We start from the raw sequence: 27,372 nt of genomic DNA on the forward strand, positions 1-27,372 counted from the left end.
TGGGATTGAACCCGGGCCACCAGTGGCAGAGCACGCACACTTAACCACTAAGCCATGGGGCCGACCCCGGGATTTCCTAACCTTCAACCAACCTTAATATCTGGAATAACTATCTATTTGTTCTATAGAAATCAGCCTAAGTTCTCCATCTCTATTGGCATCAATTTTGATCATCTGTTTTCATAAGAAATTATTTCATCTATATTTTCAAATTTATTTGCATAGAGATCTACAAGGTAGTTTTTTATTTTTTAATTTCTTCTGTTTCAATGCTTACTTTCCCTTGGTCCTTTCTTGTTTTGAATATGTGCTTTCTTCCTCTCTTTCTTAATCAAGCCAGCAAGTGCTTTATTTTATCTTTTTATTGTAGTAAAATGTAGATAGCAATATTTTCTATTTTAATCTTTTTTTAAGGAAGATTGACCCTGAGCTAACACCTGTTGTCAATCTTCCTTTTTTTTTTCTTTTTTCTCCCCAAAGCCCCAGTACTAGTTAAATATCCTAGTTGTAGGTCCTTCTAGTTCTTCTATGTGGGACGCTGTCTCAGCATGGCCTGATGAGTGGTGAGTGGATCCGCACCCAGGATCTGAACCGGTGAACCCTGGGCCGCTGAAGCAGAACGCGTGAACTCAACTGCTATGCCACCAGGCCGGCCCCTATTTTAATCATTTTAAAGCATACAGTTCAGTGTTTTGTTTGTTTTTTATTTTTTATTTTTTTTGGTGAGGAAGATTGGCCCTGAGCTAACATCTGTTGTCAGTCTTCCTCTTTTTGCTTGAGGAAGATGGTCCCTGAGCCAACATCTGTGCCCATCTTCCTCTACTTTGTATATGGGACGCTGCCACAGCATGGCTTGAAGAGCTGTGTGTAGATCTGTGCCCAGGATCTGAACCTGCGAACCCTGGGCTGCCAAAACAGAGCATGCGAACTTAACCTCTATGCCACCAGGTGGGCTGCAGTTCAGTGTTTTTTCTAAACTAGGATTTTGATTTATTGAATCAACTGTTTTTCTGATTTCTACCTCATTAATTTTTGCTTGCATCTTTACTTCTGTGTTTTTGCCATTAAAAAGTTTTTATAGTTTTGTTGGTATTTAATGCACATAAATTAAAATTCACCCACTTAAATAATGTACAGTTTGATGAATTTTTGTAATTGTATGCAGTTGTGTAATCATCACAACAAAAGCATAGAACAGTTCCATCACCCTAAAAGTTTCCTCATGTCTCTTTGCACTTGACCTCTCCCCTGATTCCCAGTCTTAGGCAATGCCTGATTTTTCCATGTTGTTGCATGTATCAGTAGTTCATTCCTATTTATTGTTAATTAATATTCCGTTGTATGGATATAACATGATTCGTTTATCCATTCTTCTTTTGATGAACAAATGTTGGGGTTGTTATTAGTTTGGAGCTATTACAAATAATGCTGCTATGAACATTCATGTACAAGTCTTTGTGTGGACGTATGTTTTTATTTCTCTTGGTTAAATATCTAGGAATGAGATTGCTGAGTCATATGTGTACATGTATATTTAATTTTATAACATGTAGCAATACTGTTTTCCCAAGTGATTATCCTGTTTTTCATTCTTAGTAGCAACGTATTAGAGTTCCATTTGTTTGACACGTCTTTACTGATGCTTGTTATTGTCAGTCTTTTTAACTTAATAATTCTAGCAGATGTATAGTAATATGTTACTATGGTCTTAATTTGATTTTCTCTGATGGCTAGTGATGTTTAGCATCTTTTAATGTGCTTATATGTGACTTCACTTTTGTGAAGTGTCTGTTCAAATATTTTGCCCTTTTTTTTTTTTTTTTTTTGGTGAGGAAGGTTGGCCCTAAGCTAACATCCGTTGTCAGTCTTCCTCTTTTTGCTGAGGAAGATTAGCACTGAGCTAACATCTGTGCCCATCTTCCTCTATTTTGTATATGGGATACCACCACAGCATAGCTTGATGAGCGCTGCGTAGGTTCTTGCCTGGGATCCGAACCTGCGAACCCTGGGCCGCTGAAGCAGAATGCAAGAACTTAACCACTATACCACCGGGATGGCCCCTATTTTGCCCATTTTTAAAATTGGGAAGTTATCTTCTTGTTGAGTTGTAACTGCTGTTTATGTGTTCTGCATACAAGCCCTGTGTCAGATATGTGTTTTACAGATATTTTCTCCCAGTCTGTGGCTTGCTTTCTTGTTTATTTTAATTGTGTCTGTCGAAAGAAAATTATTTTGATGAAATCCATTTTATCCATTTCTTTTCTAGTTTGTGCTTTTTGTATTCTGTTTAAGAAATCCTTGCCTAATCCTGTGTCACAAGGATTTCTCTTATATTTTCTTATAAAGATTAATATTTTGGTTCTTATGTATAGGTTTTATGGTCCAATTCATGTTAATTTTTGTATGGTGTGAAGTGATGGTAGACATTCATTTTTTATTTCATTTGGGTATCCAGTTGTTCCAGCACCATTTGTTGAAGACTGTCTTTTCCCCCATTGAATTATTTTGGTGCCTTTGTTGAAAATCAGTTGACCATATAAGTGTGTGTCTGTTTTTAAACTTTGTTCTGTTTCCTTGATCTGTATGTCTGTCTTGAATACTGTAGCTTTATATTAAGTTTGATTCAGGTAGTATAAGCCCTCTACCTTTTTCTTTCTTTCAAGATTGTTTTGGCTATTCTAAGTCCTTTGCCTTTCTACATCAATTTTAAAATCAGCTTGTCACCTTTTTCAAAAAGGCTTAAGATTTTAATTGAGATTACACTGAATCTATAGCTCATTTTGAGGAGAGTTGTCATCTCGACAATATTAAGTCTATCCAGTCCATGAATATGGCCTATCTCTCCATTTATTTAGGTCATCTTTAATTCCTTTCGTCAAAGTTTTGTAGTTTTTGTTGTATATGTCATGCTCATCTTGTGTTACATTTTATTCCTAAGCATTTTTATGTGACTATAAATGGAGGGTTTTTTTTAAATTTCACTAATTGTTTATTGCTCGCATATAGAAATACAGTTAGTTAACTTTTATGTATTGACCTTATATCCTGTGACCTTGCTAAAGTCATGTGTTTTCTACTATCTGCTTTGTGGATTCTTAGAGTTTTCTAAGATCATGTCATATACCTTGTGCTTTCTTTTAGTTTACTTTGTTCATTTTTTGGTTATTTTTTGAGTTGGGAATTTAATTCAACTAATGTTCATTCTTTCAGTTTTACTGGTAGAAGCGTCTTGTCCTGAGAATTTTCTTATCACTGCTTTAAATGTATCCTATAGATTATATGTAGTGTTTTAATTATGTTATTCTTTTAGAAATTCTCTAATTTCAATTTGTATTTTTCTTTTCACCCAAGAGTTGTTTAATAGAAGACGTATTAATAGAAGGTATAGTTGTTTAATAAAAGATGAAACTAATAGTTTGCTAGGGCTGCCAAAACAAATACCAAAGACAGAGTGGTTTAAACAACAGAAATTTATTTTCTTATAGTCTAGAGGCTAGAAGTCTAAGATCTCAAGGTGGCGGGAGATTTAGTTTCTCCTGAGGCCTCTCTCCTTGGCTTGCAGATGGTTGCCTTCTTGCTGTGTCCTCACGTGGCCTTTCCTCTCTGTGCATATATCCCTGATACCTCTCCCTCTTCTTATAAGGACACCAGTCATATTGGGATAGGACCCACCCATATAACCTCATTTAACCTTAGTTACCTCTTTTCAAGACCCTATCTCAAATACAATCACTAATTCTAAATTACTGGGAAATTCTAAAGTACTGAGGGTTAAAACGTCAACATGAATTTCGGGGAGACACAATTCAGTCCATAACAGAAGGTTTTTGAATTTCTGGATGGAGGGCTTTTTTGTTTTTTTATTTTGTTGTTAATTTCTAGTTTTATTGCATTGTGATCAGAGAGCAGTATTTCTATTATTTATACTTTATGGAACACACTGATGTTTTCTTTGTGACCTGATATATCACGGCCAGGACTAGGATAAAGTGAGTGAGGCACCCAGGGTGCAAAATTTAAGGAGACACCCACTTTTATGTGTTGACACTGCACTTACAGGAGCCTTAGAGTGAGTCTCCTCAAATTTTGCCCCCTGGGCACCTCACTTGCCTCACCCCAGTCTCAGTCCTGTAATACATGATTGATTTTTGTGAGTATTACCTAAGGACTAGAAAAGAAAGTGCTCAAATATGAGAGTATAAAGTTTGATATGTATGCATCCATAACATCTGCCTTATTAACTATGATGTTTAGGTCTTCTGTGGACTTATTTTTTTGTCCACGTATTTGTCCTGTACAAAGAGTGATGTGTTAAAGTCTCCTATTATTGTTATTAGTGTATTACTGTGGCTCCTTGCATTCCTTATAGTTTTTTGCTTCATGAAGGTGATTGCTGATTATTTGGTGTATAGATAATAATAAATTATATCTTAATTGTGAATTGTGGCTTTTAGCATTTAAAAGTGCTTTTCTTTTTGTCATTTAAATTTTTTTTTTTTGCTTGAATTCCACATTGTCTGATATCATCATTACTCGCATTTTCTTATTGTTTCCATTTGCCTGGTATACCTTTGTTCATCTCCTTATTTTTAGTCTTTCTGAATCACTTTGTTTTTTGTTTGTCTTTTACGTATAGCATATAGTTGGGTCTTGCTTTGGAGCCAAATTAGAGATCTTGTTATTTTAATGGATGAGTTAAGTCCATTCACATGCAGTGAGCCTCTGCTCATTGCAAAGACTTCCAGGCCAGAGCATGAGCGGTCACTTGCTGGGATTTAGAATTATTTTCCTCCTGTTACTTATGGATATTTTGAAGTTTGGGCATTTTCTGTCTTCCACTTATGCAAAGGATGTGATTTTGTGTGGCTTTATTTGTTCTCCTTGCTTTTCTGTACTGTTTTGCAGGACGTATGGATAACACAGAACTAGACACCTGCTGTTATCTTCAACTACCTGGAAGTCCCCTATATGCGCTTTTTTATATTTTAAAATCTTAATGACTTCCTAAATAAATACAAAAAAGTTGAGAGGTTTTTAAAAATCATGTTCATTAAGTTGTAGGTTATGTTTTGGGACAAGGTTTTTGATTCTCATTACTCAGGAAGGAATCACAGAAATATCTCAGGCAGAGATATATGTATTATTTACGAATGTCAGATTTTGTGAACTATTAATTTAAATGTTAGCTGCTACAATTCTAGAATCATCAATCTGTAATGGCTTTTAAGAGCCAATCTTGGCCAACCCTTTGCTTTTAGGTGGGTACATTTTTTAACTGTTGAGAACAGGTGAGGTTTTTATTTTTGTTTTTTTTTTTTTTTCTCTCCCCTTGACAATCTCCAGAAAGGAGAGAGAGACCCTCCCCAGGAACCCCACTCTAATATTTTATCCTATTATGGTCCCATAGTTTGGCCAGTTAGAATCTTTTGTTAAAATTTAAGCCTGTTTGTCCTGGTTTGGGCTTCTGTTGCCATAGTGATAAAATGTTCCGAGTTCTGTCATTACTTGAAGACAATAATGAACTTGACCCTTAGGTTTTTTGTTTTTTTGCTATATAAAATAGCTTTCATTCCTTTAGTTTTTTCTTTAATATTAATCATTTTCTATTCCATTAGTCACTTCGGTAATTTTTGTTCGATTCTTCTTCAGTTTCTACAGATGATTTATAATGTGTAACTGACCCCAACTTATTTTAAAATAAGGACATAGTAATCAACATAAAATACAGCAGAAGGAGTAATTCACAAAATTTGCATGACTTTTTCTTAATTTAATGGTCTACAGTTGTGTTTTTCCCATGGCAGTTCTGATTTTCTAATTTATAAGTCTAGCAACATCAACTAGGTCTATTTTGATCATTCATTAAAATAATCATAATTGAAATTTGTCTTATTTAGAATTATGTGATAGGTCAGAAAGAGACTGCTTATGGAGAAAAAGATCTTACTGAGGAAATTAAAAGTCTAAATCATATAGAGCAGAAATATCCATTTATTTACAAACAACAAATATCCATGAGAAGTAGGATTAATCACTGCTTTGGCAGATGCTTTAAATTATTAATTACATACCAGTCTCTTCATTAAAGTGGTTTCTTCACTGCTAGACTAAATAATAAAATTATTATTCTAATAGAATTCTGTATTTCAAAAGGCTGCTCCACCCCACAATGAGTTTGTAAAATTTGTAAAGTTACCTATAAATGAAAAACATGTAAAAATTACAGGGTTTTAAATAAAGTATCTAGTCAACTTTTGGTTATGACTGTAACCCAGCTCTAACTAACTCAAGCAAAAAAGGGACTTTATTGGCTGAGATAAATTGTGGAAAGGACAGGGATTGTGCTGGTCTCGTGGACACCTGGATGTACGAACTCAAATGTGGTCAGATGAGTTGCTTCTTCCCTTTTTTTTTTCTTTTTTTTTTTTGTGAGGAAGATCGGCCCTGAGCTGACATCTGCCAATCCTCCCCTTTTTGCTGAGGAAGATTGGCCCTGGGCTAACATCTCTGCCCATCTTCCTCCACTTTATATGGGACGCCCCCACAGCATGGCCTGACAAGTGGTGCGTGGGTGCGCGCCCGGGATCCGAACCGGCGAATCCCGGGCTGCTGCAGCGGAGTGCGCACACTTAACCGCTTGCGCCACCGGGCCAGCCCCACTTCTTCCCTTCTTTCATCTCTCGCCTCTCTTTTCTATCTGTTGTGTCTCCTCCTCTCCTTCTGCTTTCTCTTTGAGGCCAAGACTATATTTTGAGATCAAAGAAGACAGAGTTCTTATTTCATGATTCAAGTTGGAAAAATCTAGAAAAGCGTTGGGCCTTGTTCACTTGCCCATCTCTGGGCCAGAGGGATAGGGCATTCTGACTCAGCCCAGGTTTTATGCCTATTTTCGGTGGGAGGGAAGGTAATGTGCAGTTTGTTATCAGAAGTGAGGGGAAGTGTGTTGGGGAAATAGCAGCAATAACTAAGGGAAAGGGAACTTGATCATTTAAGGTATCCCATGGTGAAACCCCTTATCTTTTGTGTTGCTTAAAGCCAGAGCTCTATTTTCCATCTGTGGCTTTCTAATTTTTTCTTAAGGTTTTTAGAAACATTAAAAAAAAACAACTGGGGGTGGCTCCATGGGCTAGTGGTTAAGTTTGGCGTGCTCTGCTTTGGTGGCCTGGGTTTGTGGGTTTGGATCATAGGCGTAGACCTACACTACTCATTGGTGGCCATACTGTGGTGGCGACCCACAGACAAAATAGAGGAAGATTGGCACAGATGTTAACTCAGGGTGAATCTTCCTCAGCAAAAAGGGGAAGATTGGCAACAGATGTTAGCTCAGGATGACTCTTCCTCACAAAAAACCGCAAAAACAAAAAAACAGCTGTTATTTAATATATTCTTCTTTCTAGTTATACTCCATCTTGAAATGAATTATTTGTTGTATGTTATCTTAGTAGGGAATAGGAAACTTATACTTGGCCAGTTGGACAAATTCTCTTTCAGAATTTGAACTGCAAAGTCAGTCATGGAAGAATGTGTGGCAGCATTTGAAGGACCAGACAGTTGCTGTGGCATATCCTTGCTTGTGATTCTGGTCAATTATTCTAGCCTGGTTCTATTCTCTAGTCCCCTGTTGAGTCAGTGAGTTTCTTATATCCTCCCAGGAAAGTCCTTTTTTGCTAATAATGGCTAGAGTTGATTTCCAGTGCTCACAAGCAAGAACTTTGCTTTCAGTGAGTTGATGTAAAAACAGCCATTCTCAAGAAACTTGTTCTAGGGATCTTTGACAATAGAGAAATCACAAATACAACTTCTCTTGCTTGCCTTATCTTTTGCTTTCCCTTGATAATGGGGGCTGACCTCAAATGAAGCCAAGAGGTTACACTAGAATCTTCATGCCTAATATGGTATTACTAGCCACATATAGCTATTTAAATCTAATTTAAAATTGATTAAAATTTTAAAAAGTTAAAAATTCATTCCCTCAGTTGCACTAGCCACATTTCAGATGTGCAATATAGTACATGTAGCTAGTGGCTATCATATTGGACAGTGCAAATAATAGAACATTTCCATCATTAAATAAAGCTCGATCAGACAGTGCTGTTAGACTGTAAATTCCTTAAGGATAGAGATTCTGTCTTTGCTATTCTCTGGTATATCTGCAACACTTAGGTCTGGGCTCAGCATTTGTAGGCATTCAGTAAATATTTGTTGAATGTTGAAATGACACACATCAGCTGCCTGCCACAGAAAACCTAGGCAATAATCACCATACTTAGCTACCCTGTACTTTGAAGAGGACTTGGAACAGCTTCATCTCACTATTATTCCAAATGTTTCCATTTAAACTTTTCCACAGCTGCATTCTCTGTTGTACCTTGGCCCTCCAGTTCACGTACTATTTCTGCTTCCGTTATTTCCATAATTACTTTTAAAATATAAAGTAATTGATCTCATACTTTTCTCGTTCCTCAACTTATTCTTCACCTTTTGATTCCTCCTCACCACCAACCCATTAAAGCTCTCCTTTTACAATTTTTCCTATGGCCTCTGAAATCTCTATTTCATTACCAATGAAGTTTTTGCAGTCTCCGCATTTTCTTTTTAAACACCCTCTCACCGAAACCTGACTTTGTACTGATGGCATATTACCAAGCAACCCTTGTAAGTGGAAATTATTTCTCCTTCCCTATCCTAAAACTAGGGACCAAGAAAGGAAATCAGTATTTGTGAACCCCATTCTTGCTTGCAGACCGTTGTTTGACTATCTTTGGTTAAAATGTTTTTTCCTTTGACGTTCATTGCATTCATCTTATCCCTATCTTTTTCTCTGCCAGTTACTGACCTACAAGATATTCCCCAACAGTTATTGAGGACCTTGACTTCTGGCTCAACTTTTTTCTAATTTCTATCCTTTGCTATCGTTCTTAGTGACTACATTCATATTGTTGACCCATCCAACACCTTAGCCACAGACATCATGGATATGCAGCGCCCACTGTATTCATTATACTACGCCATTCTATATAAGGGACTTGAGCATCCGTGGATTTTGGAATCCACGGGGTTCCTAGAACCAATATCCGACTGATACCGAGAGATGACTGTAGTTTATTTTATCTTCACTCTGGCATTCTTTATCTTTATTCCACTTTAGCAGCCCCTACACTTAGCCATCAGTTGTGGATTCTGACCCGGCAGTGCTTCAGCAAAGTGAACTGAAGAAAATTTTGTACATCATCTGTTATAGTCTACCATAATGGCGTCTTATTCCTTTCATGTTGTAATGATAGTCAAATACTCTTTACCATTGGTTTCTTTGACTTCAGTTTTTGTAGGTATGGCATTATTGTTTCTTTTCATATCTACATGTGTAGAAAGCATTCAGGCCACAAATGCATTCTTACCTGGGTCTTGTTCCTTATTAATTTACCAGGTGTATCCAAAATCTCAACCAGAGCTAAGATATACTTGGGGCTTAACTTTTCTAACTCTCAACCTGGTCTAGGACCCACAGTGTTTTCTCTATTTTCATCTTCATGTTTTCGTACAAAGAAACCTTTATTAATTCAGTAACCTAAAAGCACCAAGTTCATAACACTTATAAATACTTAAGGGAGAAATGCACAGAAAATTTGATAGAGCAATAATATAGTTAGAATTATGAAATAAGAGTATGACTGCACAAAGGAGCAAAGGAAGAGCAAGACTGGCGTTCTTCCTTTAGAGCCCTTGTTTCTGGCATTTGTATGTAAATATCTCAGGAAGCACTGTGTCTTATGGTTTCCTGCATGTCGTATTGTACAATCATCTTACACATTTCACTGTCTAATCTAGGATTTGGGTTGGTTCATTCAGTCCATCAACAAATATTTATGGAATTCTTATTAGTGTTTAAAGCACAGCCCTAGGCCCTTGAGAGTGTTGTCTTCCCAATAAGCAGTTCTAATTGGGTCTATAAGACATGTTAATGAGGCCAAACTATAAATAATAAGTGCTAAGTGAATTATATTTGCGATAAGTGTCTGAAGGATTTTAAAAAGGGAGAGGTTGAGGGCCTGTCTTGTCAAACCTAATTAGTGTAAAGTCTTTCTCATAATGTTAGTCGTTTGGTCGCCAGAGGTGCTCTGCATTTTAAGGCAGAGAATGTATCATTCCTTTTGAAGAGGACACAAGTTGTGTAAGTGTTCATTTATCTCAGGGATGAAAACTCATAATATGTTTTATAGAATACAGTGTGGTGTCCTGTACTAGATAATTTTCTTTTAAATTCTGAATTTCAGATCAGTAAAATTGCAGCATAATGAAGTAGAAGAGGGGGACGCTTGAGTGTTACAAGACCTGATTTGGCTGCTTGGTAGCTGTTTCATTTGGGCCTACCTTAGCTAAGCCTCAATCTCTTTATTTGTAAAATTGGAATAATAATAAAGATGACTTTGCTTACTTTCATAGAATTATTGTGAGAAATTACTACAATTAAAATTGGCCAACTTAATTAAATGCTTGTTGTACTAAAGACATCGTGGTAGGCATTAAGGATACATTTAGGAGCTCCATAACCTAGTAGAGTGCAAGTGAACTAGTAGTGCCTCTGGAAGCGTTTTGTAGATCGTGAAATGCTATGTGGCTGTAAGATAGCTTCTCCTAAACTGGACCTCTTGCTGATGTCTTAGCGACACACACTGCACTATTCCACCCACGACCATTCGTTCAGGCCGTTCCCTATGTTTATCAAAATCCTACCCATCAGATTTTCATCTCCGTGTAGTATTCTCTCATGTTCCTAGACAGACTTGATTTCTCATCTTCTCTATACACATAGTTTGTAGATTTTTCCGTGACAAAAGCAGAAGTTTGTTACATTTTAGTTATATGTGAACACAACTTAGCTGCCTGAAGTCTCTACCACTTTGCATAGCACAATGCCAGGTGTTAATACAGGCACTCAGTAAAATGATTGTCTAATTCAGTGAAATATATGAACTATGGATTCTTAATAATGTCTTTTGTTGGGTTGTAATTTTTAGGTTAAAACTTCAGCAACAAATTGTGGATATTGAAAATGCAGAGAAGGAAAAAAATGAAAATTCTGACCTGAAACAGGTATGATTTTAGCAAACATTTTGCTTTTATTTTTTTAAGTGCTTCTTTAAATCTGTGTTTTGAATCTTTCTTGGAATTTTACATATCAGTATTCTGAAAATATAATCACTACACTTGATAATGTATTGATGAGGTTGGTATGTAAAAAGAAAATGTTTAAACCTCTTTAAGCTCTAGTTTAGTAAGCTTCTTTTGCTAACTGCTGTTTTTAAGATATTTATATGCTGTGGCCCATGATGAATTTTTTTAAATCATAGTTTAAAGGATAATATTTTGATTTCTGAATTTAAAAAATTGACTAGAAAGACCATCTAGGTTTTAAGTTACTTGTGTGATTGACTTGTAACTTTACATTTCTTATTCCATGAGCTATTTCTTATATCCCTGTAAAATCTATGAGTTTTATCTATGGAAGGAAATTTGCATTTTAATTAAAGTTATTTGGGTTTAGGAAAAATTTATATGGGCAAAACATAGAAGAGTGTTCTTTCCTGAATTCTATTTTCTTTTTTGTGTAAAATGTTTTTTTTTCCCCCTTTAAACGATGAAGAAGTGAAGATTCCATTTTTAGGATTTATGCTTGCATGCTAGCTGGCAGTGCTTTGCATGTGCAGTTATGACTTCAAAGTCTCTGCTAGGAGTGCATAATGTTTGATACTCTGAAAGAAGTTATATGGTATCGTTGGCATTGGGCTTTCTGTCATCCTATAGATATGGAGAAGTATTAAGCTCCTTGAAGGCTGCTTGTTCAGTCAGCTGTAATACAGATTTAATATTTACAACTCCAGTTAAAAATAAAGACTGAGTAGTTCTTCATGGAGAAATTTGTTCTAAAATAGAAATCTGAAACATACCGTTTTACTTTATTCTGCTGACAATTGCTATTTGGACATATACAGTCCTGTCTTATTTGGCTTTTGCTTCCATCAGAAAGTAATGGAATTATTTCCCATTTATTTAATATATTGCATAAAGAATCTGGTTTCTTTTGACTCTTGAGTCTCATAATGAGTTCTTTTGATCCTGAATCTCTTGACTCTCTGCTTCCAAAATTCTCAGAGAATGGCTAAGAGAGGTAGAAGAAAGAGAAAGAAAAATGAGGACTTGCTTATTAATTGGTGAAATGGCTTATGGGGAAAATGGGGATAACCGTGTCCCTAAGGAAGATTATTTGGATATAACTTAAAAGCAGTGTGAATCTTCCTAACCTGTCAATCTGTAACTAGATAATTAGCTATTTTTCATGAGAAAAAGTACTCCCAGATAAAAGTAAATTGAGAGGGAGAAAAAAATCTGAGTGACATTTCATGGTTTGATAAATGGCTCTAGTGGCCAAGGAATCCCTGCCATTCATTAGGTTTCTCGGAGCATCTTTCTTCTGCCCAACACTGGATGTATAGAATGCTTAGAAACCATTTAAAAACAATGTGAGGGTGATCTTTCCTGTGTTTATGATTTCTGACTGTTCAGAAAGCAGAACTCTTGGAAGGGTTGCTTATTACAGGGTATGTGGGAATAGGAGAACGATTTCCTTAGCAGCTTTCCCAGCTGACCTGCTTTTAAAATCTTTTATTTCCTAGGAGGCTAGAGGAAGTCCAGTAAGAGACTCTTTCTAATAGTTGAATTCTCTTTTCTCACCTTCATGTTCCCCTCTAACAACCCTTCTCCCCACTCCCAATACCTCATCTGGCCTGCTTATTTTGGGAAGAAGAGAGGGGACTCAGTGGCAGACTGAGGAATATGGTTCTTGATAGTCTGGTTATATTAAGAAATGATCCTATGCTAATGAATCCTAACGATGTCCTCAAGGGCATGAGTTGGGTGGGGCATTTGTGAGGGAGGATGCTTGGTGTGTCTGTCCTCTGCCTCTCTCATACTCTATTGCATTTGTTTAGTGGCCTTATGTTTCTCTTCTTTTTTCTCTTTTAAGCAAATCAGTAGTTTGCAGATCCAAGTGACCTCACTTGCACAGTCAGAGAATGAGTTGCTGAATTCAAACCAAGTACTGAAGGAAATGGTGGAGAGGTTAAAACAGGAATGCCGAAATTTAAGAAACCAAGCTGAAAAAGCACAACTAGAAGTTGAAAAGTAGAGTTTGCTCTTTTTTATGTACAAACTATTTCTTCTTTCTGTGATATTATTTATAGTTCTTTTAATGATGATTCCAGTGTTGAATGTGTTTTGGGAACTAGTTACGAATAACCTTTGACAATGTATAATGGTGTTAGGTAAGATACTTTCTAGAGAATGAGCATTATGGACTCTTGAATTGTTTTTTTTTTTAAAAAAAAAGACATTTAGGGAAGAAGACCTTTTAAAATTCTGCCTGACCACGGCATTCTGAAAACCCTCAAAGAAAATCTTCTTTATTCATTGAGTAAATCAATACATTTCTTACTTCAAATATCTGAATTATCCTTCTGAATGCCAGAGAACAGAAAAAAATTTATTGATGTGCAAAACTTCCTAAAATTTGAACTATAATCTCTTGGATTTTCCCTTTGAAAAGCTCATTTATTTGTTTATATTTTTTGTTGTTGAAATTCGTTAGTAGTAGACAGTATAGTAAACTGGAAGGAAATTGATTTTGGTGAAAATTTTGGAATTTTCTCTGGCAGATTTTTAGATATGGTAGAAAACTATTGTTTTGTACTTTCTTTGTCTTTATAACACATTTTTATTCGAATCTACAAAGCATTCTTTTCAGACTTTTTTCTTCTGAAGGCTACCTTGTGATATAAAACTTTTTTCCCTTCAGTTTTTCTGTTATTTCATATTTTAAGATTTGTCCATTGTTTCATATATGCAGTTGAATTTCAAGAAAAGGAAGTAAGCAACATATTTGTCCATAATGTGATATTCCACAGCGTCCACATTATTGTGTTTATATTTTGCAAAAAATAGAAATTTGTATCTTGGAGTCCTTGTGTTTGATCGAAATGTGTTTGAGAATTCTCATGACAGTATAGCCAGCACATTTAAGTAGTTCATAATTGGTTTCTGAATGTTATTTATAGGATTATATAGCAGAAAATAAATGAACTAGGGGTCAGTAGAATGTGATTTTTGTCCCAGCTTAGACACTTAACTGTATGACCTTAGGCATGTAATCTGACTTCTCAGGGTTTGTAAATCTCATTTGTACTCCCTATAGTAATGATACTAAAAATCATATAAAGTATGCAAAAGAGCTTTAAAGATATGTTATGATATTTATGATATTACCTTAAAATATCATTTATATGAATTTTACTCTAACCAGAAAACATACCTTAAGACTTGATACTTGGGTTGATTTTTAACCAGCCTTATTAGGCCCAGTTTTTATAGCTTGATAGTTATCGTGGTTCAAAGCTGGCTATCAAGTGTTTGTCCTGCCGTTAACCAGGTGTAAGTCTTTAAGCAGGTTACTTAACTGCTCTAAGCCTCAGTTTCCTCATCTAAAAAATGGAGATGACAGAAGTACCTAACTCAAGGGGTTATTATGAAGAATAAATGACACAGTACACTTACAGTTCTAAGCACAGCGCCTGGCTCGTCAGAAGTACTCAGTAATGGTAGTATTAGCAAATATGTGGCCATGCAAGAATGCCTGCAGTGGAGTAATTAAGGATGTGGTGAAGCAGATAGTGAGTTTGATTATACTTGTGGTAATATCTATTTAATCCTAAGAGTTAACATCCATGTTTTGCAATACATTCTTCTGATAGGACATTGGAAGAGAAACAGATACAGTGGTTGGAAGAAAAGCATAAGCTTCATGAACGTATCACTGACAGAGAAGAAAAGTATAATCAAGCTAAAGAGAAACTGCAGCGGGCTGCAATTGCCCAGAAAAAGGCAAGTGGTTCTTATTAAAGTGATTTCTATAGAGTTAAACATAATTAACTATTTTAGGAGAATAAAATGTATCATTAAAACTGAGATTTTAGTGGTATGTTTAATTTGATATTTAAACATGACATTTTGCTGTCAACCTTGCAGAGATAAATTGGGAAAATGCAAACTGCTCAACAGGTTTATTTCTAAATTTTGTGTACAGAGCCAACATGTGTTTTCCCACAGACACAGTGTTTTTCATTGGTAAAGTTTCTAGACCAGCCCATACAAGTCTTATTTAACTCATTCTGCACTTAAATTACAGGGTAGTTAGGCCCGTTTCAACTCTGCTTAACTAATACTTGTAACATCATTTTTGTGGTTAAAATGCTTTTTTGTTTCCAATTCAGGAATATAGGAGCATGTATCTCCTTGCCCCAGCAGAAGGAACTAGGACTCCCCCTGGCTTCTGAAACAGCCATGATAGTTTCCACAGCCGTGATCTTTTTTATGTTTCACCTTTGGAGGTATATTTTCTCCAGAACCTAAAAACTTTGTTTTCTTGGAAATAGTCCAGGGCATCATGGAAATAATGTAATCAGATGATTCATCTAAGTCAGTGATCTACAACTTTTTTCTACTTCAACAAATCCAAGGAATGTAGCATGGCCCCATCAGTAACCATAACTCATTGTGGCAGTGATTCAGCAGTTATTTTCAACAAGATTGGCATGTGTGTGTATTGGGGCAGGGGGTAGTATTAAAAAAAGTACCACAAATGATTTGATGTGTCTCCATTTGATAAGTTCCGTTAGTGGCATTGGTTGTGGGGAGGTGAGAAGGTCTGAGATGACAGGAAGGTGCTTCTAGGCAGAGACACACCAGTATCTTAATGTTTGTATGTTTATTGGAAAGGTTAGCTGTTCATATTTGCATAAGAAAAGAGAACTGTATATCATTTACATATTCTGAATTTGGAAGCCAAGGACACAGTTCCTACTTACCTATTTATGTTATAACTGCCAAATGTGTCCTGATAGTTGGAGGGACAACATGAGAAGTCTAAAAGTCATTACTTCTCCACTTTTTTTGGTTTTTGAATATTGCTTTTCTCTTCCTATGATGCTAAAAGTAGTATAATGTTGAGATTAGAAAACAGCATTTACTGTATGGGAATCCCAGTGTTTTATACTCAAATACAAACACTTATTTGTTTTCCCCTATGGATATTACTTCTCTTTTTTTCTGTTCATTTAAGTACTGAGCAGTGTGTGCGTATTGAAGGGATTTCAGTGAAGCATTTTATGGCTTGGGATGATCTCAGAAATCCTACTTATGCTTCCTTGTACTGTTTGAGGCCTAGAAGATCTGAAGCCAGATTTTAGCTAGAAATTATAAGAGCTGATTTTATCTTTCACAGAGAAACTTTTATGTTGTGGTTTTTAGAGATAAGTATCTTAGAGATGAGATTCTAATTATTGAGGTTAGTTTGGGTTGACTTCTTTTGGAGCAAAAGTGACATCCAGTGGTGAGGGAGATTATCAACTAATCATGGGTATACCAGAAAGAGGTGAGGAGGTGATATTTTAAGAAACCACAAAATAACTTTTCATCAGTTTTGTGACCTAGGATGAATTTTTTTTTCTATTGAAATAGCTGTCAAATAATTGGTGTGCACATAGTAAATATCCATTTCACTTTTTAAAATGTGATCTCTGGATTATCATTTTAAGTCACAGGAAATTATTAAGCTCAATTCAGTGAATAATTATGACCCGAGCTGTCTTACCATGTGGAACACTTTCCTAGAGGCTTACAACTTTACATCAATTAAAGTGGAAAAACAGGCAGTATATGTGACAGAGAAATACTATAAAAAGTATATAAGTATATATAATTTTAGGGCAGGGGTATCTTACCATTCAGATAGGTTTTACAGATTAGGAAATTGAAGTGGTAGGTAGCCAAGATCACTTGACTAGTAAGAATCAACACCATGACTAATATCTACATCTTTTTAGTCTTAATCTTGTGCTCTTTCTACACTGTTACTTTTTTAATTTCCCACTTTCGTTGATTCCAAATACTTTACTGCTTTTCTCTTCATTAATGCCATAATCCACATGACTCTTATTTTCTGTGGCAGAATAATCACTATAAAATTAATTTAACTCAAACTCTTTTCCCATTCAAGTTAAAGATAATGCTTCTACATGAACATTTTCATGGCTGTAAGATTACATAAATATAATTCATAAGAGTGCAAAAGACTTTTTAGGTTCTTTAAGTGACAAAATCATAGCTTTCTTGTGTAGTAAGACTTAACACAAGTCACAAAACATTAAGGCAGAAATCATAATCCTTTAGAGTTACTTTCCTATGAGAAGTTCTTATAATTGGGGAGTAGCAGCTTTATTTTTTTCCCTCAGGCTAGATAAGATGGCTCACTGCCATCTGAGTGTGTTTATTTACAGCTCCACCTTCTTAAGCACAAAGCTTATGTCATTTCTGGTAAGTGTTTTTAGATAGTCTTTGTGTAATGATATTTTGTTGTGTTGATTTGTTTGGAAAAGCTTGGCCAGGTATCTTGAGTTGGGATGCTCTTCTGTAATGGATGACTTCTCTGTATATTTTTCCCCACACATTTTTGGAGTGTGAGTATGAAGAGAGATCTCTTGGTATGAACACAATGGGTTGTGCTTTTCCTTTTGAGGCACTTGAAATGACTGCTTGCTACAAACTTAGGATAAAGTATATCTCTCTGAAATAATTCTTGGTTAGATATGAATGTTTTTGAAAAAGAAATGAACCATAGTCTTGACATTGTAAAATATCTATTGGATATTTTGTACGGCTTAGCATTATATTATACACTGAGGGGAAAACAGAAGCCATGATTAATTCCTGCTCTTGATGACCGTATAATCTAATTGGAGAAAAAAGATAACATACAATACCTAAAGAGTACTATTAGTCACTCCCAGGTGATCTGTATGGACACTAAAGTTTGAGAACTACTGTGCCAGAGAGAAGAAAGCCTGAAGGTAGGGAGACCAGTTAGGTCTCCCTACATTATATAAATAATTATATAAAGAAAGCTTGCAGCCTGGTGAACTATTGGTTTGCTAGGAGGGTGGCATAGAGAGTGGCATTCCATGAAGTAGTAGGTACGCAAACCTGATTGAAGTGGAATACAGAATTTGTCTGAGGAGTTTTGTTGTAAAGAACAGAGAACTGAGTAGCGAAGGAGAGTTGTGGGATCAAAAGCTTCTTTTAAGAAGGGGGAAATTATAGGATGATTCAGTAGCAAGGGGAAAATTGATGATATGGGAGAAAGGGTGGGCAACGGCAGGAATGATATCCTTTAGCATTAGATTCAATTCAGAGGTGGAATGGATGGGAACACAGTGTATCTATTATAACTGGAAAAAAAGACGAAGTTTATGATTATAAATTTCTGGTAAATTGATAGATGTAGTGGAAATGTGTGGAAATTGTCTGCTGATTGCTATTTTCTCAGTACAAAAAAGAATCCAGGTCATGAGCTCAGGCTGTGAAGAGTGGAGGTGTTAGAGATTTGAGGAGAGATGAGTTATAAAAGAATGTAAGAATTTGGGAGAGTGATTGGATTAGGGAAATTAGTAGGATTGCCAGGTAGCATTAGGGCCCATTTGAAGTTAGTGGTGGTTAATTTGAGGTGAGACCACCTATGTTGAATTGCATAGGTCCAGGTGTGCAGTCACTAGAGAGTTGTATTTAACCAAGGTCAGAGTTTTTCCAGGTGAGTTTGAAGAAGGAAACTTGGGTCAAGATAATGAGGGTGTCTGCAAAGAAATGATTATAGTGATGGAGTCTAAGGCATTTATTGGGTCTTTTAGTCAACCAACCAACCAACCAAAGCTTTTACTGCATTCTAACTCAGTTCCTGGCAAATAGTAAGTGCTCAGTAAATGGTTGGTTGTTTTTACAGTGATGAGGATGAGAACAACATTGTGCTGAACCCTATCTTCAGGAAGCTTATCTCTAGATTTGCTCTTAAGAGGCAAACTTCAGAGTCTGTCCTATACGCTGAATGCCATATTAATCTTCTCAAAACAATGCTTTTTACCCATCAATCCTCTGCTGGAGAACCTTCAGGCAAATCTACATCCCTATAGAATTACAGATTCTTCCTAATTCATTTCTTATCTTTTCTAGAAAGCTTTCTCTCATGATTTTGTACTTTATAGACTGGAATTCCCTTCAGAAGTTCCTATATTTTGTATTATGTATGGTTAATGTAGGGCTCAATTAACTGTGTGCTCTCTCTCTTTCTCTCTGTGTGTATATGTGTGTGTGTGTGTTTGTGTGTGTGTGTGTATACACACATATATATGTGCTCCATTAAGATTTGTTGATGAGAGTAAAAAATTTTGTTTTACTACAATTTAAATGAACAAGACATATGGAGAAATATAACTACATTTTCAGATTGCAGGTTTATATAATTATACAATAACAAAGTATTAAGCATTTCCATCTTTAAAATGTCTGCTATTAGTTGAACTAAAATACCTAAAAGGAGCATATGCTTTTGATAATGACAGACTAGGAAATATGTGGATCACCTCTCCACATGAGAACTAGAAGAGTTGGACAAAATATTTTAAAAAATATCCCCATGAAGGACAGTGAAGAATTAGGAGGCCAAGATCCTGGAGAGGTAGGAAACCTAGAGGGGTGAGCATGGCATTTGGGGTTGCTTTTCCTTAGACGAAACTGCCGATTCTAGAAGAGACAGCTGAGAGGCTGAGAAGTGAAGCAAAGCTTTTGACGACCTCACAGGGTTTAGGGAATAAAAGTTTAGAGTTCAGAATCTGCCAGAGAGAGGTTCTCAGGTCTAAGTGTACTAGTGCTTTGGGTTGGGATCCTGAGGGAATATGTACCCTTGGACTAAGAGTGAACTGAAAATAGCCTGGCCCTTGCAAGTATTGAAGGACAGCTTCAGATAATCTCAGTCCTTATAATTAGATTAAATTTACCCATATTGTTAGTGTTCTTAGCTGCCTGCAAGAAACACATGTAATTCTACTTTAAGAGAAAATAACATTGTAGGCTTCAAGTTACTTCCCAATTTTTTATATGTAATGTCCAGCTCTAAATTAAAAATAAACAGGGATACCACCACTTACCTATTAGAATGGCTAAAATCCAAAACACTGACAGTACCAAATACTGGCAAGGATATGGAACAATAGGAACTCTCATTCATTGCTGGTGAGATTGCAAAATGGTACAGCCATTTTGCAAGACAACTTGACAGTTTCTTACAAAGATAAACGTAGTCTTACCATCCAGCAGTCACGCTTTTAGGTGTGTGTTTAAATGAGTTGAAAACTTACGTTCACGCACACAAAAAACTGCACACAAACGTTAATAGCAACTATTTATTATTGCCAAAACTTGGAAGCAAGCAAGATGTCCTTCAATAGGTGAATGGATAAAAAAACTATGCTATATCCATACAATGTGATATTATTCAACAATAAAAAGAAATGAGCTATCGAGGCTGGCTTGGTGGCTTAGTGGTTAAGTTCGTGCACTCCGCTTTGACGGCCCGGTGTTGGCAGTTTTGGATCCTGGGGGCAGACCTACGCACTGCTTATCAAGCCGTGTGGCAGGTGTCCCACATATAAAGTAGAGGAAGATGGGTATGGATATTAGCCCAGGACCAATCTTCCTCAGCAAAAAGAGGAGGATTGGCAACAGATGTTAGCTCAGGGCTTATATTCCTCACCAAACAAAAAAAAAAGGAAATGAGCTGTCAAGCTCTGCAGAGACATGGAGGAACTTTAAATGCGTATTGCTAAATGAAAGAAGCCAGTCTGAAAAGAGTACATACTGTGTGATTTCAACTACAGTCATATGTTGCTTAACAATGGGGATACCGTTCTGAGAAGTGCGTCATTAGGTGATTTCATTGTTGTGCAAACATCATAGAGTGTACTGAAGGGGAACAAAATTTGCCACCCCAAAATATGTCTCTTGAACATGAGGATTATTTTAGACTGATTATTTTTAAAAAGAAAAGACTCAGAAAGTTTTTCTTGTTACTTTCGCCTTACCTGCCTAAAAGAATTCAGATTTAAAAAAACCTGTCTCAGGAAGTGAGCTGTCACCTTAGTGTAACGTGAACTAAGTGGTAGACAGGGAGGAACCTAGAAAAGCCTGTTTGTTGGGCTCCCCCTTGTGTTTTTCTGTGTGGCCAAACACTTGTTTTCCAGACATTTGCTCCTTTTCACCTACCTGTGAATTGCTTTCCTTCTCTTTGAAGTCCCTGACTCTCCTCACCCCCAACATCTTCTTTTGTCTTTAGCTGAGGATAGTGTTTAAGGTGAGGGCTTCAGCCATTTTGGCAAGTTACTCAGTTTTCTTGGTTTTCTCCCATATATACATGTTGTTAAACTTGTTTTTCTCCTGTTAATCTGTCTCATGTCGATTTAATTTTTAGACTAGCCAGAAGAACCTAGAACTGCAGAGGGAAGTTTCTTCCTCCCCTACAGTACTTACAAAAACCTAGATGGTGTGGCCTACTACACACCTAGGCTATATGATACTGATCTTGTGGGACCACTGTTGTATATGCAGTCTGTTGTTGACTGAAACATTCTTATGTGGTGCATGACTGTATATGACATTCTGGAAAAGGCAAAAGTATGGACACAGAAAAAAAATCAAGGGGTTGTGGGGGTGTAGAGGGTGAGGATGAACAGGTAGAGCATGGGGAATTTTTAGGGTAGTGAAACTATTCTGTATGATACTGTAATGGTGGATACATGACATAATGCATTTGACAAAACCCATAGAACACAGAGAGTAAAACTTAATATAAACTATGGACTTAGTTAATAGCACTGTATTGCTATTGGTTCAGTTTTAACAAATGCTCCACACCAGTGTAAGATGTTAATAATAGGGGAAACCCTGAAAGGAGGGAATATATGGGAACTCTCTACTTTCTGTTACATTTTTCTGCAAACCTAAAACTGCTTTAAGTCTGTTAATAATAATAGTAATAAAAACCCCAGCTACGTGAGGAAATACAATAACATCAAAAATCAAGAGAAATAACAACCAATATAAATAGACTGTCCCTCCCCGCCCATGGCGGATCCAGGTAATGGAGTTATTAGAAACAGACTTTAAAATTACCATGTTGTATATGCTCAGAAGTAAAAGAAAAACTTGAGAATTGCACCAGAAAACTGGAAACCACTTTAAACAGGGAAGTTTAGAACTAAAAAAGACAATAATTGAATTATGAACTCAGTGGATAGATTTAATAGTAGACATCATCATCATCATCATCAAGATGTGAGCAGAAATCAGTGAAACAGAAAATATACAATGCAGAAAATCTAAAATGCCAAGAGCTGATTTTTTGAAAAGATTGATAAAATTGATAAAGCCTTAGCCTGATTCTCCCTAAACACCCCACAAGATAGGTAGGTACGTAAGTAGGTAGGTAGATAGACAGGTAAATAAACACAAATGAACAATATCATGAATGAAAAGGGGGATATCACCACACATCTTATAGGTAGTAAAACAAAAAGGATATTACTAAAACAACTCTGCTAATTACTTATGACATTTAGATGAAATGAACAAATTCTTTGAAGAACGTCTTAACTAATACAAGAAGAATTAGGAAATCTAAATAGTCTTATATCTGTTAAGGAAATGGATCCCTTAATTTAAAACCTTCCACAGAGAAAACGCCTGGTTCATTTGGCTTCACTGATAAATTCTTTCAAATACTTGAGGAAAAAATAATACCATTCTTCACACAAACTCTCCCAGATAATAGAAAAGAAAGAAAAACATCCCCACTTATTTTATGAGGTTAGAACTCAATATAGTCATTATAAGAAAAGAAAAATTACATCATAAACATACATGTAAAAATCTTAAATATTAGCAAACTGAATCCAGTGATATATAAAAATGATAATATATCATGAGCATGTGTAGAGTTTATTCTTAGAATATAAGGTGGCTTAACATTTCAAATTGATCAGTGTAATTCAATACTCTAACAGAACAAAAAAGGAAAACTATTGTGATCATCTTAATACAGAAAAAACAATTTGATAAAATTTAACACCCTTTTATTATAAAAACTCTTATTAAAGTAGGAATAGAAGGGATTTTGTATTTACAAAAATCCTGCAGCTAACATCATACTGATTAAATATCGAATGCTTTAACCCACCCACCCACGTTCAGGGGCAAGGCAAGTATGTTCACTATCACCATTTTGTTCAACATTTTATTGGAAGTCCCAGCTTGTGTAATAAGACAAGAAAAAGAAATCAAAGATATAGAGATTGGAAAAGAGAAAGTAAAATTGTCATTCACAGATGGCATGATTGTATATAAGTAAAAATACAAATAAATCTATCAATAAACTTAAAATTAATATGTGCAATTTAAAATTGCTGGAAAAAGGTCAGGTAATAAACATCAGTTATCTTGTTTTTTGTTATCCTATTTACTTTATTATGTCTAACAATTCTATAAACAATAACTAAATTTAAGTACTCATTAATTTTACTGTGCTTGCCTCTTAGGCTATTACAGGATTCAACAATTTTTTTGAGATATAATTGACATATAAAATTTTCTTAGTTTCAGTTGTACAACATAATGATCCAATATGTCTATATATTGTGAAATGAGCACCACAATAAGTCTAGTTAACATCCATCACCACACATAGTTAGAAAATTTTTTCTTGTGATGAGAACTTTTAAGATTTACTCTTAGCAACTTTCAAATATACAGTACAGTGTTATTAACTGTAGTTGCCATGATGTATATTACATCCCCAGGACTTATTTTATAACTGGAAGTTTGTACCTTTTGACCCTCTTCACTCATTTGACCTGCCCCCTAATCCCTGTCTTTGGCAACCATCAGTCTGTTCCTGAATCTATGAGCTCCATTTTTGTTTTGTTTTGTTTTAGATTCCACAAATAAGTGAGATCATATGGTATTTTTTCTTTCTCTGTCTTATTTCACTTAGCAAAATGACCTCCAGTTCCATCCATGTTGTCACAAATGGCAAGATTTTCTTCTTTTTTTGTGGCTGAATCATATTACATTGTGGGTGTGTATATATATATATGTGTGTGTGTATATATATATGTGTGTGTGTGTGTATATATGTGCGTGTGTGTGTGTATATATATATATATATATCTCTCACATTTTCTTTCTCCATTCATCCATTGATGGACATTTAGGTTGCTTACATGTCTTGGCTATTGTAAATAATGCTGCAACGAACGTGAGAGTGCATATATCTTTTCAAGTTAGTGTTTTCATTTTCTTTCAATAAATACCCAGAAGTGGAATTGCTGGATCATATAGTAGTTCTATTTTTAATTTTTTGAGGAATGTCTATACTGTTTTCCATAGTGGCTATATCAATTTACGTTCTCACCAATAGTAGACAAGGGTTCCCTTTTCTCCATATCCTCACCATTGCTTGTTATTTCTTGTCTTTTTGATAATAGCCATTCTGACAGTTGTAAGGTGATATCTCATTGTGGTTTTGATTTGCATTTCCCTGATGATCAGTTATCTTTCTTTACATATACAACAAAAAATTAGAAAATAAAATATTTAAATACTATTTATACTAGCATTAAAAAAACATGAAATACTTAGGAGCAAATGAAAGATGTGTAAGATTTCTACAGTGAAAACTGCAAATATTGCTAATAAAAATTTAAGAAGATCTAGATAAAGGTAAAATTATACCATGTTTATGGTTTAGAAGACTCTATTTAGATGTCACTTCTTCCCAAATTGATTTGTAGATTGAATGCAATCCTAATCAAAATATCAGCAGTTTTCTTTGTGGAAATTGGAAAGTAGATTCTAAAATTCATGTCAAAGTACAAAGGACTAAAATAACCAAGGCAATCTTGAACAACAACAACAAAGCTGGGGGACTTACACTACTAGATATCAAGACTTATAATAAACTGCAGTAATTAAAACAGTGTGGTATTGGCATAAGGCTAGACAAATAGACAAATGGAATGTAATAGAGTCCATAAATAGACCCAGAAGTACATGAACTCCTGATCTACAGCAAAGTGCCAGTGCATTTCAATAGGGAAAGGATGGTCCTTTTTAATAAAGGGTGCTGAGTCAATTGGTTATCCTTAACCCAACCTCATTAGATAAAAATGAACCACAGACCCAAATATGAAAAGTAAAAAAATAAAGCTGCTAGAAGAAAATGTGGGGAGAAAATCTTAAGATCTTAGGATAAGTAAAGATTTCTTAAATAGGGCACAGAAAGCACTAACCGTAAAAGATATGTTGATAATTTGGATTTTATTAGAATTAAGGACTTCTTTTTATAAAATGACACTCTTTAGATAAAAATGTACCACAGACCAGGAGAAGGTCACTCTGCAATACATATATATATATATATCTGATGAAGGATTCATATTCTGAATATATGAAGAACTCCTACAAATCAATAAGAAACAGATTCCTCAAAAAAAAATTTGTTTTTAAAGAGGCAAAAGACAAGGACAGGCTCTTCAGAAAAAAAAAGGATATCCGGATGGCAAATATATGCATAAGAAAATGTACTCACCCTCATTAGATAGCAGGAAAATGCAAATTAAAACTATAGTGACATACTGTTCTACTCTACCAAATAGCTAAAATTTAAAAGGCTAACTATACCAAGTCTTGGCAAGGATGTAGAGCAATTGGAACTCTCATATATTGCTGGCGGGCATGTGATTAGTTGAACCACTTTAGAAAACCGGCAGTATTTACTAAAGCTAAAACATATGTATACTCTATGACTCAGTCCTGGCTATATACTCAAGAGAAATGAGTACATATATCCATGAAAAACATGTTCAGGAATGTTCACAGAAATTTTATTCATGATAGCCTCAAAATGGAAATAATTCAAATTTTCATCAATAGGAGAATGGATAAAATGTGGTATATTTGTGAAACGGATGATAACATTACAATAGAAAAGAACAGTGACATGCTTGGCTCAGTCATATAGGTAAAATATTGAACAAGAACAGAAAATCTGAATACAGAAGAGTATGTGCTGTATGATTTCTTTTCTTTGATAGGGGTAGGTGGATGGATGGATGAGTCCTAAATTACCCATAAATATATAAATATATACTTGTGATGATTAAGGACAGAAGAGTGGTTCCTTTACCAGGGGAGGAGGCATGAGGCAGCCTTCTGGGGTGCTGGAGAATGGGAAGCAATGGAAAGCATAAGAAGGAATGCCCCTAGCAGTGTTATTTCCCAGCTAGAAATAACCCAGATGACCCTTAATAGTGGACTGGGTAAATATAATAAACTATGTAATATTCATAAGTGGAATACAATGTGTGGCAGTGAATGAACTGTACCTGTAAGCAGTAACATGAATAAATCTCACAATATTGGGTGAAAGAAAGAAGCCATTTGTAAAAGAATGTACACTATGATTCCATTCATATGAAGTTCAAAAATAGCCAAAACTCAACTCGAGCTTTGAAAGTAAATTAGTCGGTTACCTTTTCATTGGACAGAGAGGGTGGAGATTGAAAAGAGGAAGGGTAGGGGGACTTTTGTTATGGCAGTGCTCTTGCCCTATGAGGTAATAACACCAGCATTTGCTTTGTGGTTTTACATTTTGCTTTACATTTATGTCCTGTGCATTTTTCTATAAACCAGTTATACTTCAGTTAAAAGAGTTAGAAAACAAGTATCTAAAAGGTCTGTAGCTACTAAATGAGTTTCAACATTTATAGGTGTTCATAGCTGTTTTTTTGTAAAAAACAAAAACAACCTGTTTATAAAATATATAATACACAGTAATAGTAATAGAAAAAAATATTACTTTTTTTATATACTTATTTTGCATTATACATGGATTTTTCCATATTAGAAAATTTTCCCTTTGTAAAGTTAAAATTTTTTTCTTTTCAATATATTTTTTTGTGTGCGTGAGGAAGACCGGCTCTTAGCTAACATCTATTGCCAGTCCCCCTCCTTTTTTTCCTCTCTTTTTCTCCCCAAGGCCCCAGTAGATAGTTGTATGTCATAGCTGCACATCCTTCTAGTTGCTGTATGTGGGACGCCACCTCAGCATGGCCGGAAAAGCAGTGCATCGGTGCGTGCCCGGGATCCTAACCCAGGCCGCCAGTAGCGGAGCGCACACACTCAACCGCTAAGCCACGGGGCCGGCCCCCTCTTTTCAATATTTAGAAAGGCATACTTTCAAACTGAGATGCATCCATAATCTACCTTCGCTTTCTAATCCTTTACTCCTTTGGTAGCAATTTATCAATTGTATACATGCTTTTAATTTTTAATTTTTTTAAACACATAATATCTTCTGGGAAAATTGAGAGCTCCTGATTCCTT

At 35.5% G+C, this 27,372-nt stretch overlaps 1 protein-coding gene across 6 annotated transcripts in view; it reads left to right on the plus strand.

Moving 5' to 3' along the window:
• Nucleotides 1–27,372, plus strand: part of CEP83 (centrosomal protein 83) — a 121,152-nt gene that overhangs the window by 89,389 nt on the left and 4,391 nt on the right. For all 6 annotated transcript variants that reach the window (XM_058568657.1, XM_058568658.1, XM_058568654.1 and 3 more), the window contains 3 exons: nucleotides 11,019–11,094; nucleotides 13,025–13,182; nucleotides 14,805–14,934. In XM_058568657.1, the coding sequence (XP_058424640.1) occupies nucleotides 11,019–11,094; nucleotides 13,025–13,182; nucleotides 14,805–14,934 (364 nt within the window). The remainder of the gene's footprint in view (nucleotides 1–11,018; nucleotides 11,095–13,024; nucleotides 13,183–14,804; nucleotides 14,935–27,372) is intronic.

The sequence above is a fragment of the Diceros bicornis genome, chromosome 25, assembly GCF_020826845.1.
Source record: "Diceros bicornis minor isolate mBicDic1 chromosome 25, mDicBic1.mat.cur, whole genome shotgun sequence".
Lineage (NCBI taxonomy): Eukaryota > Metazoa > Chordata > Mammalia > Perissodactyla > Rhinocerotidae > Diceros > Diceros bicornis.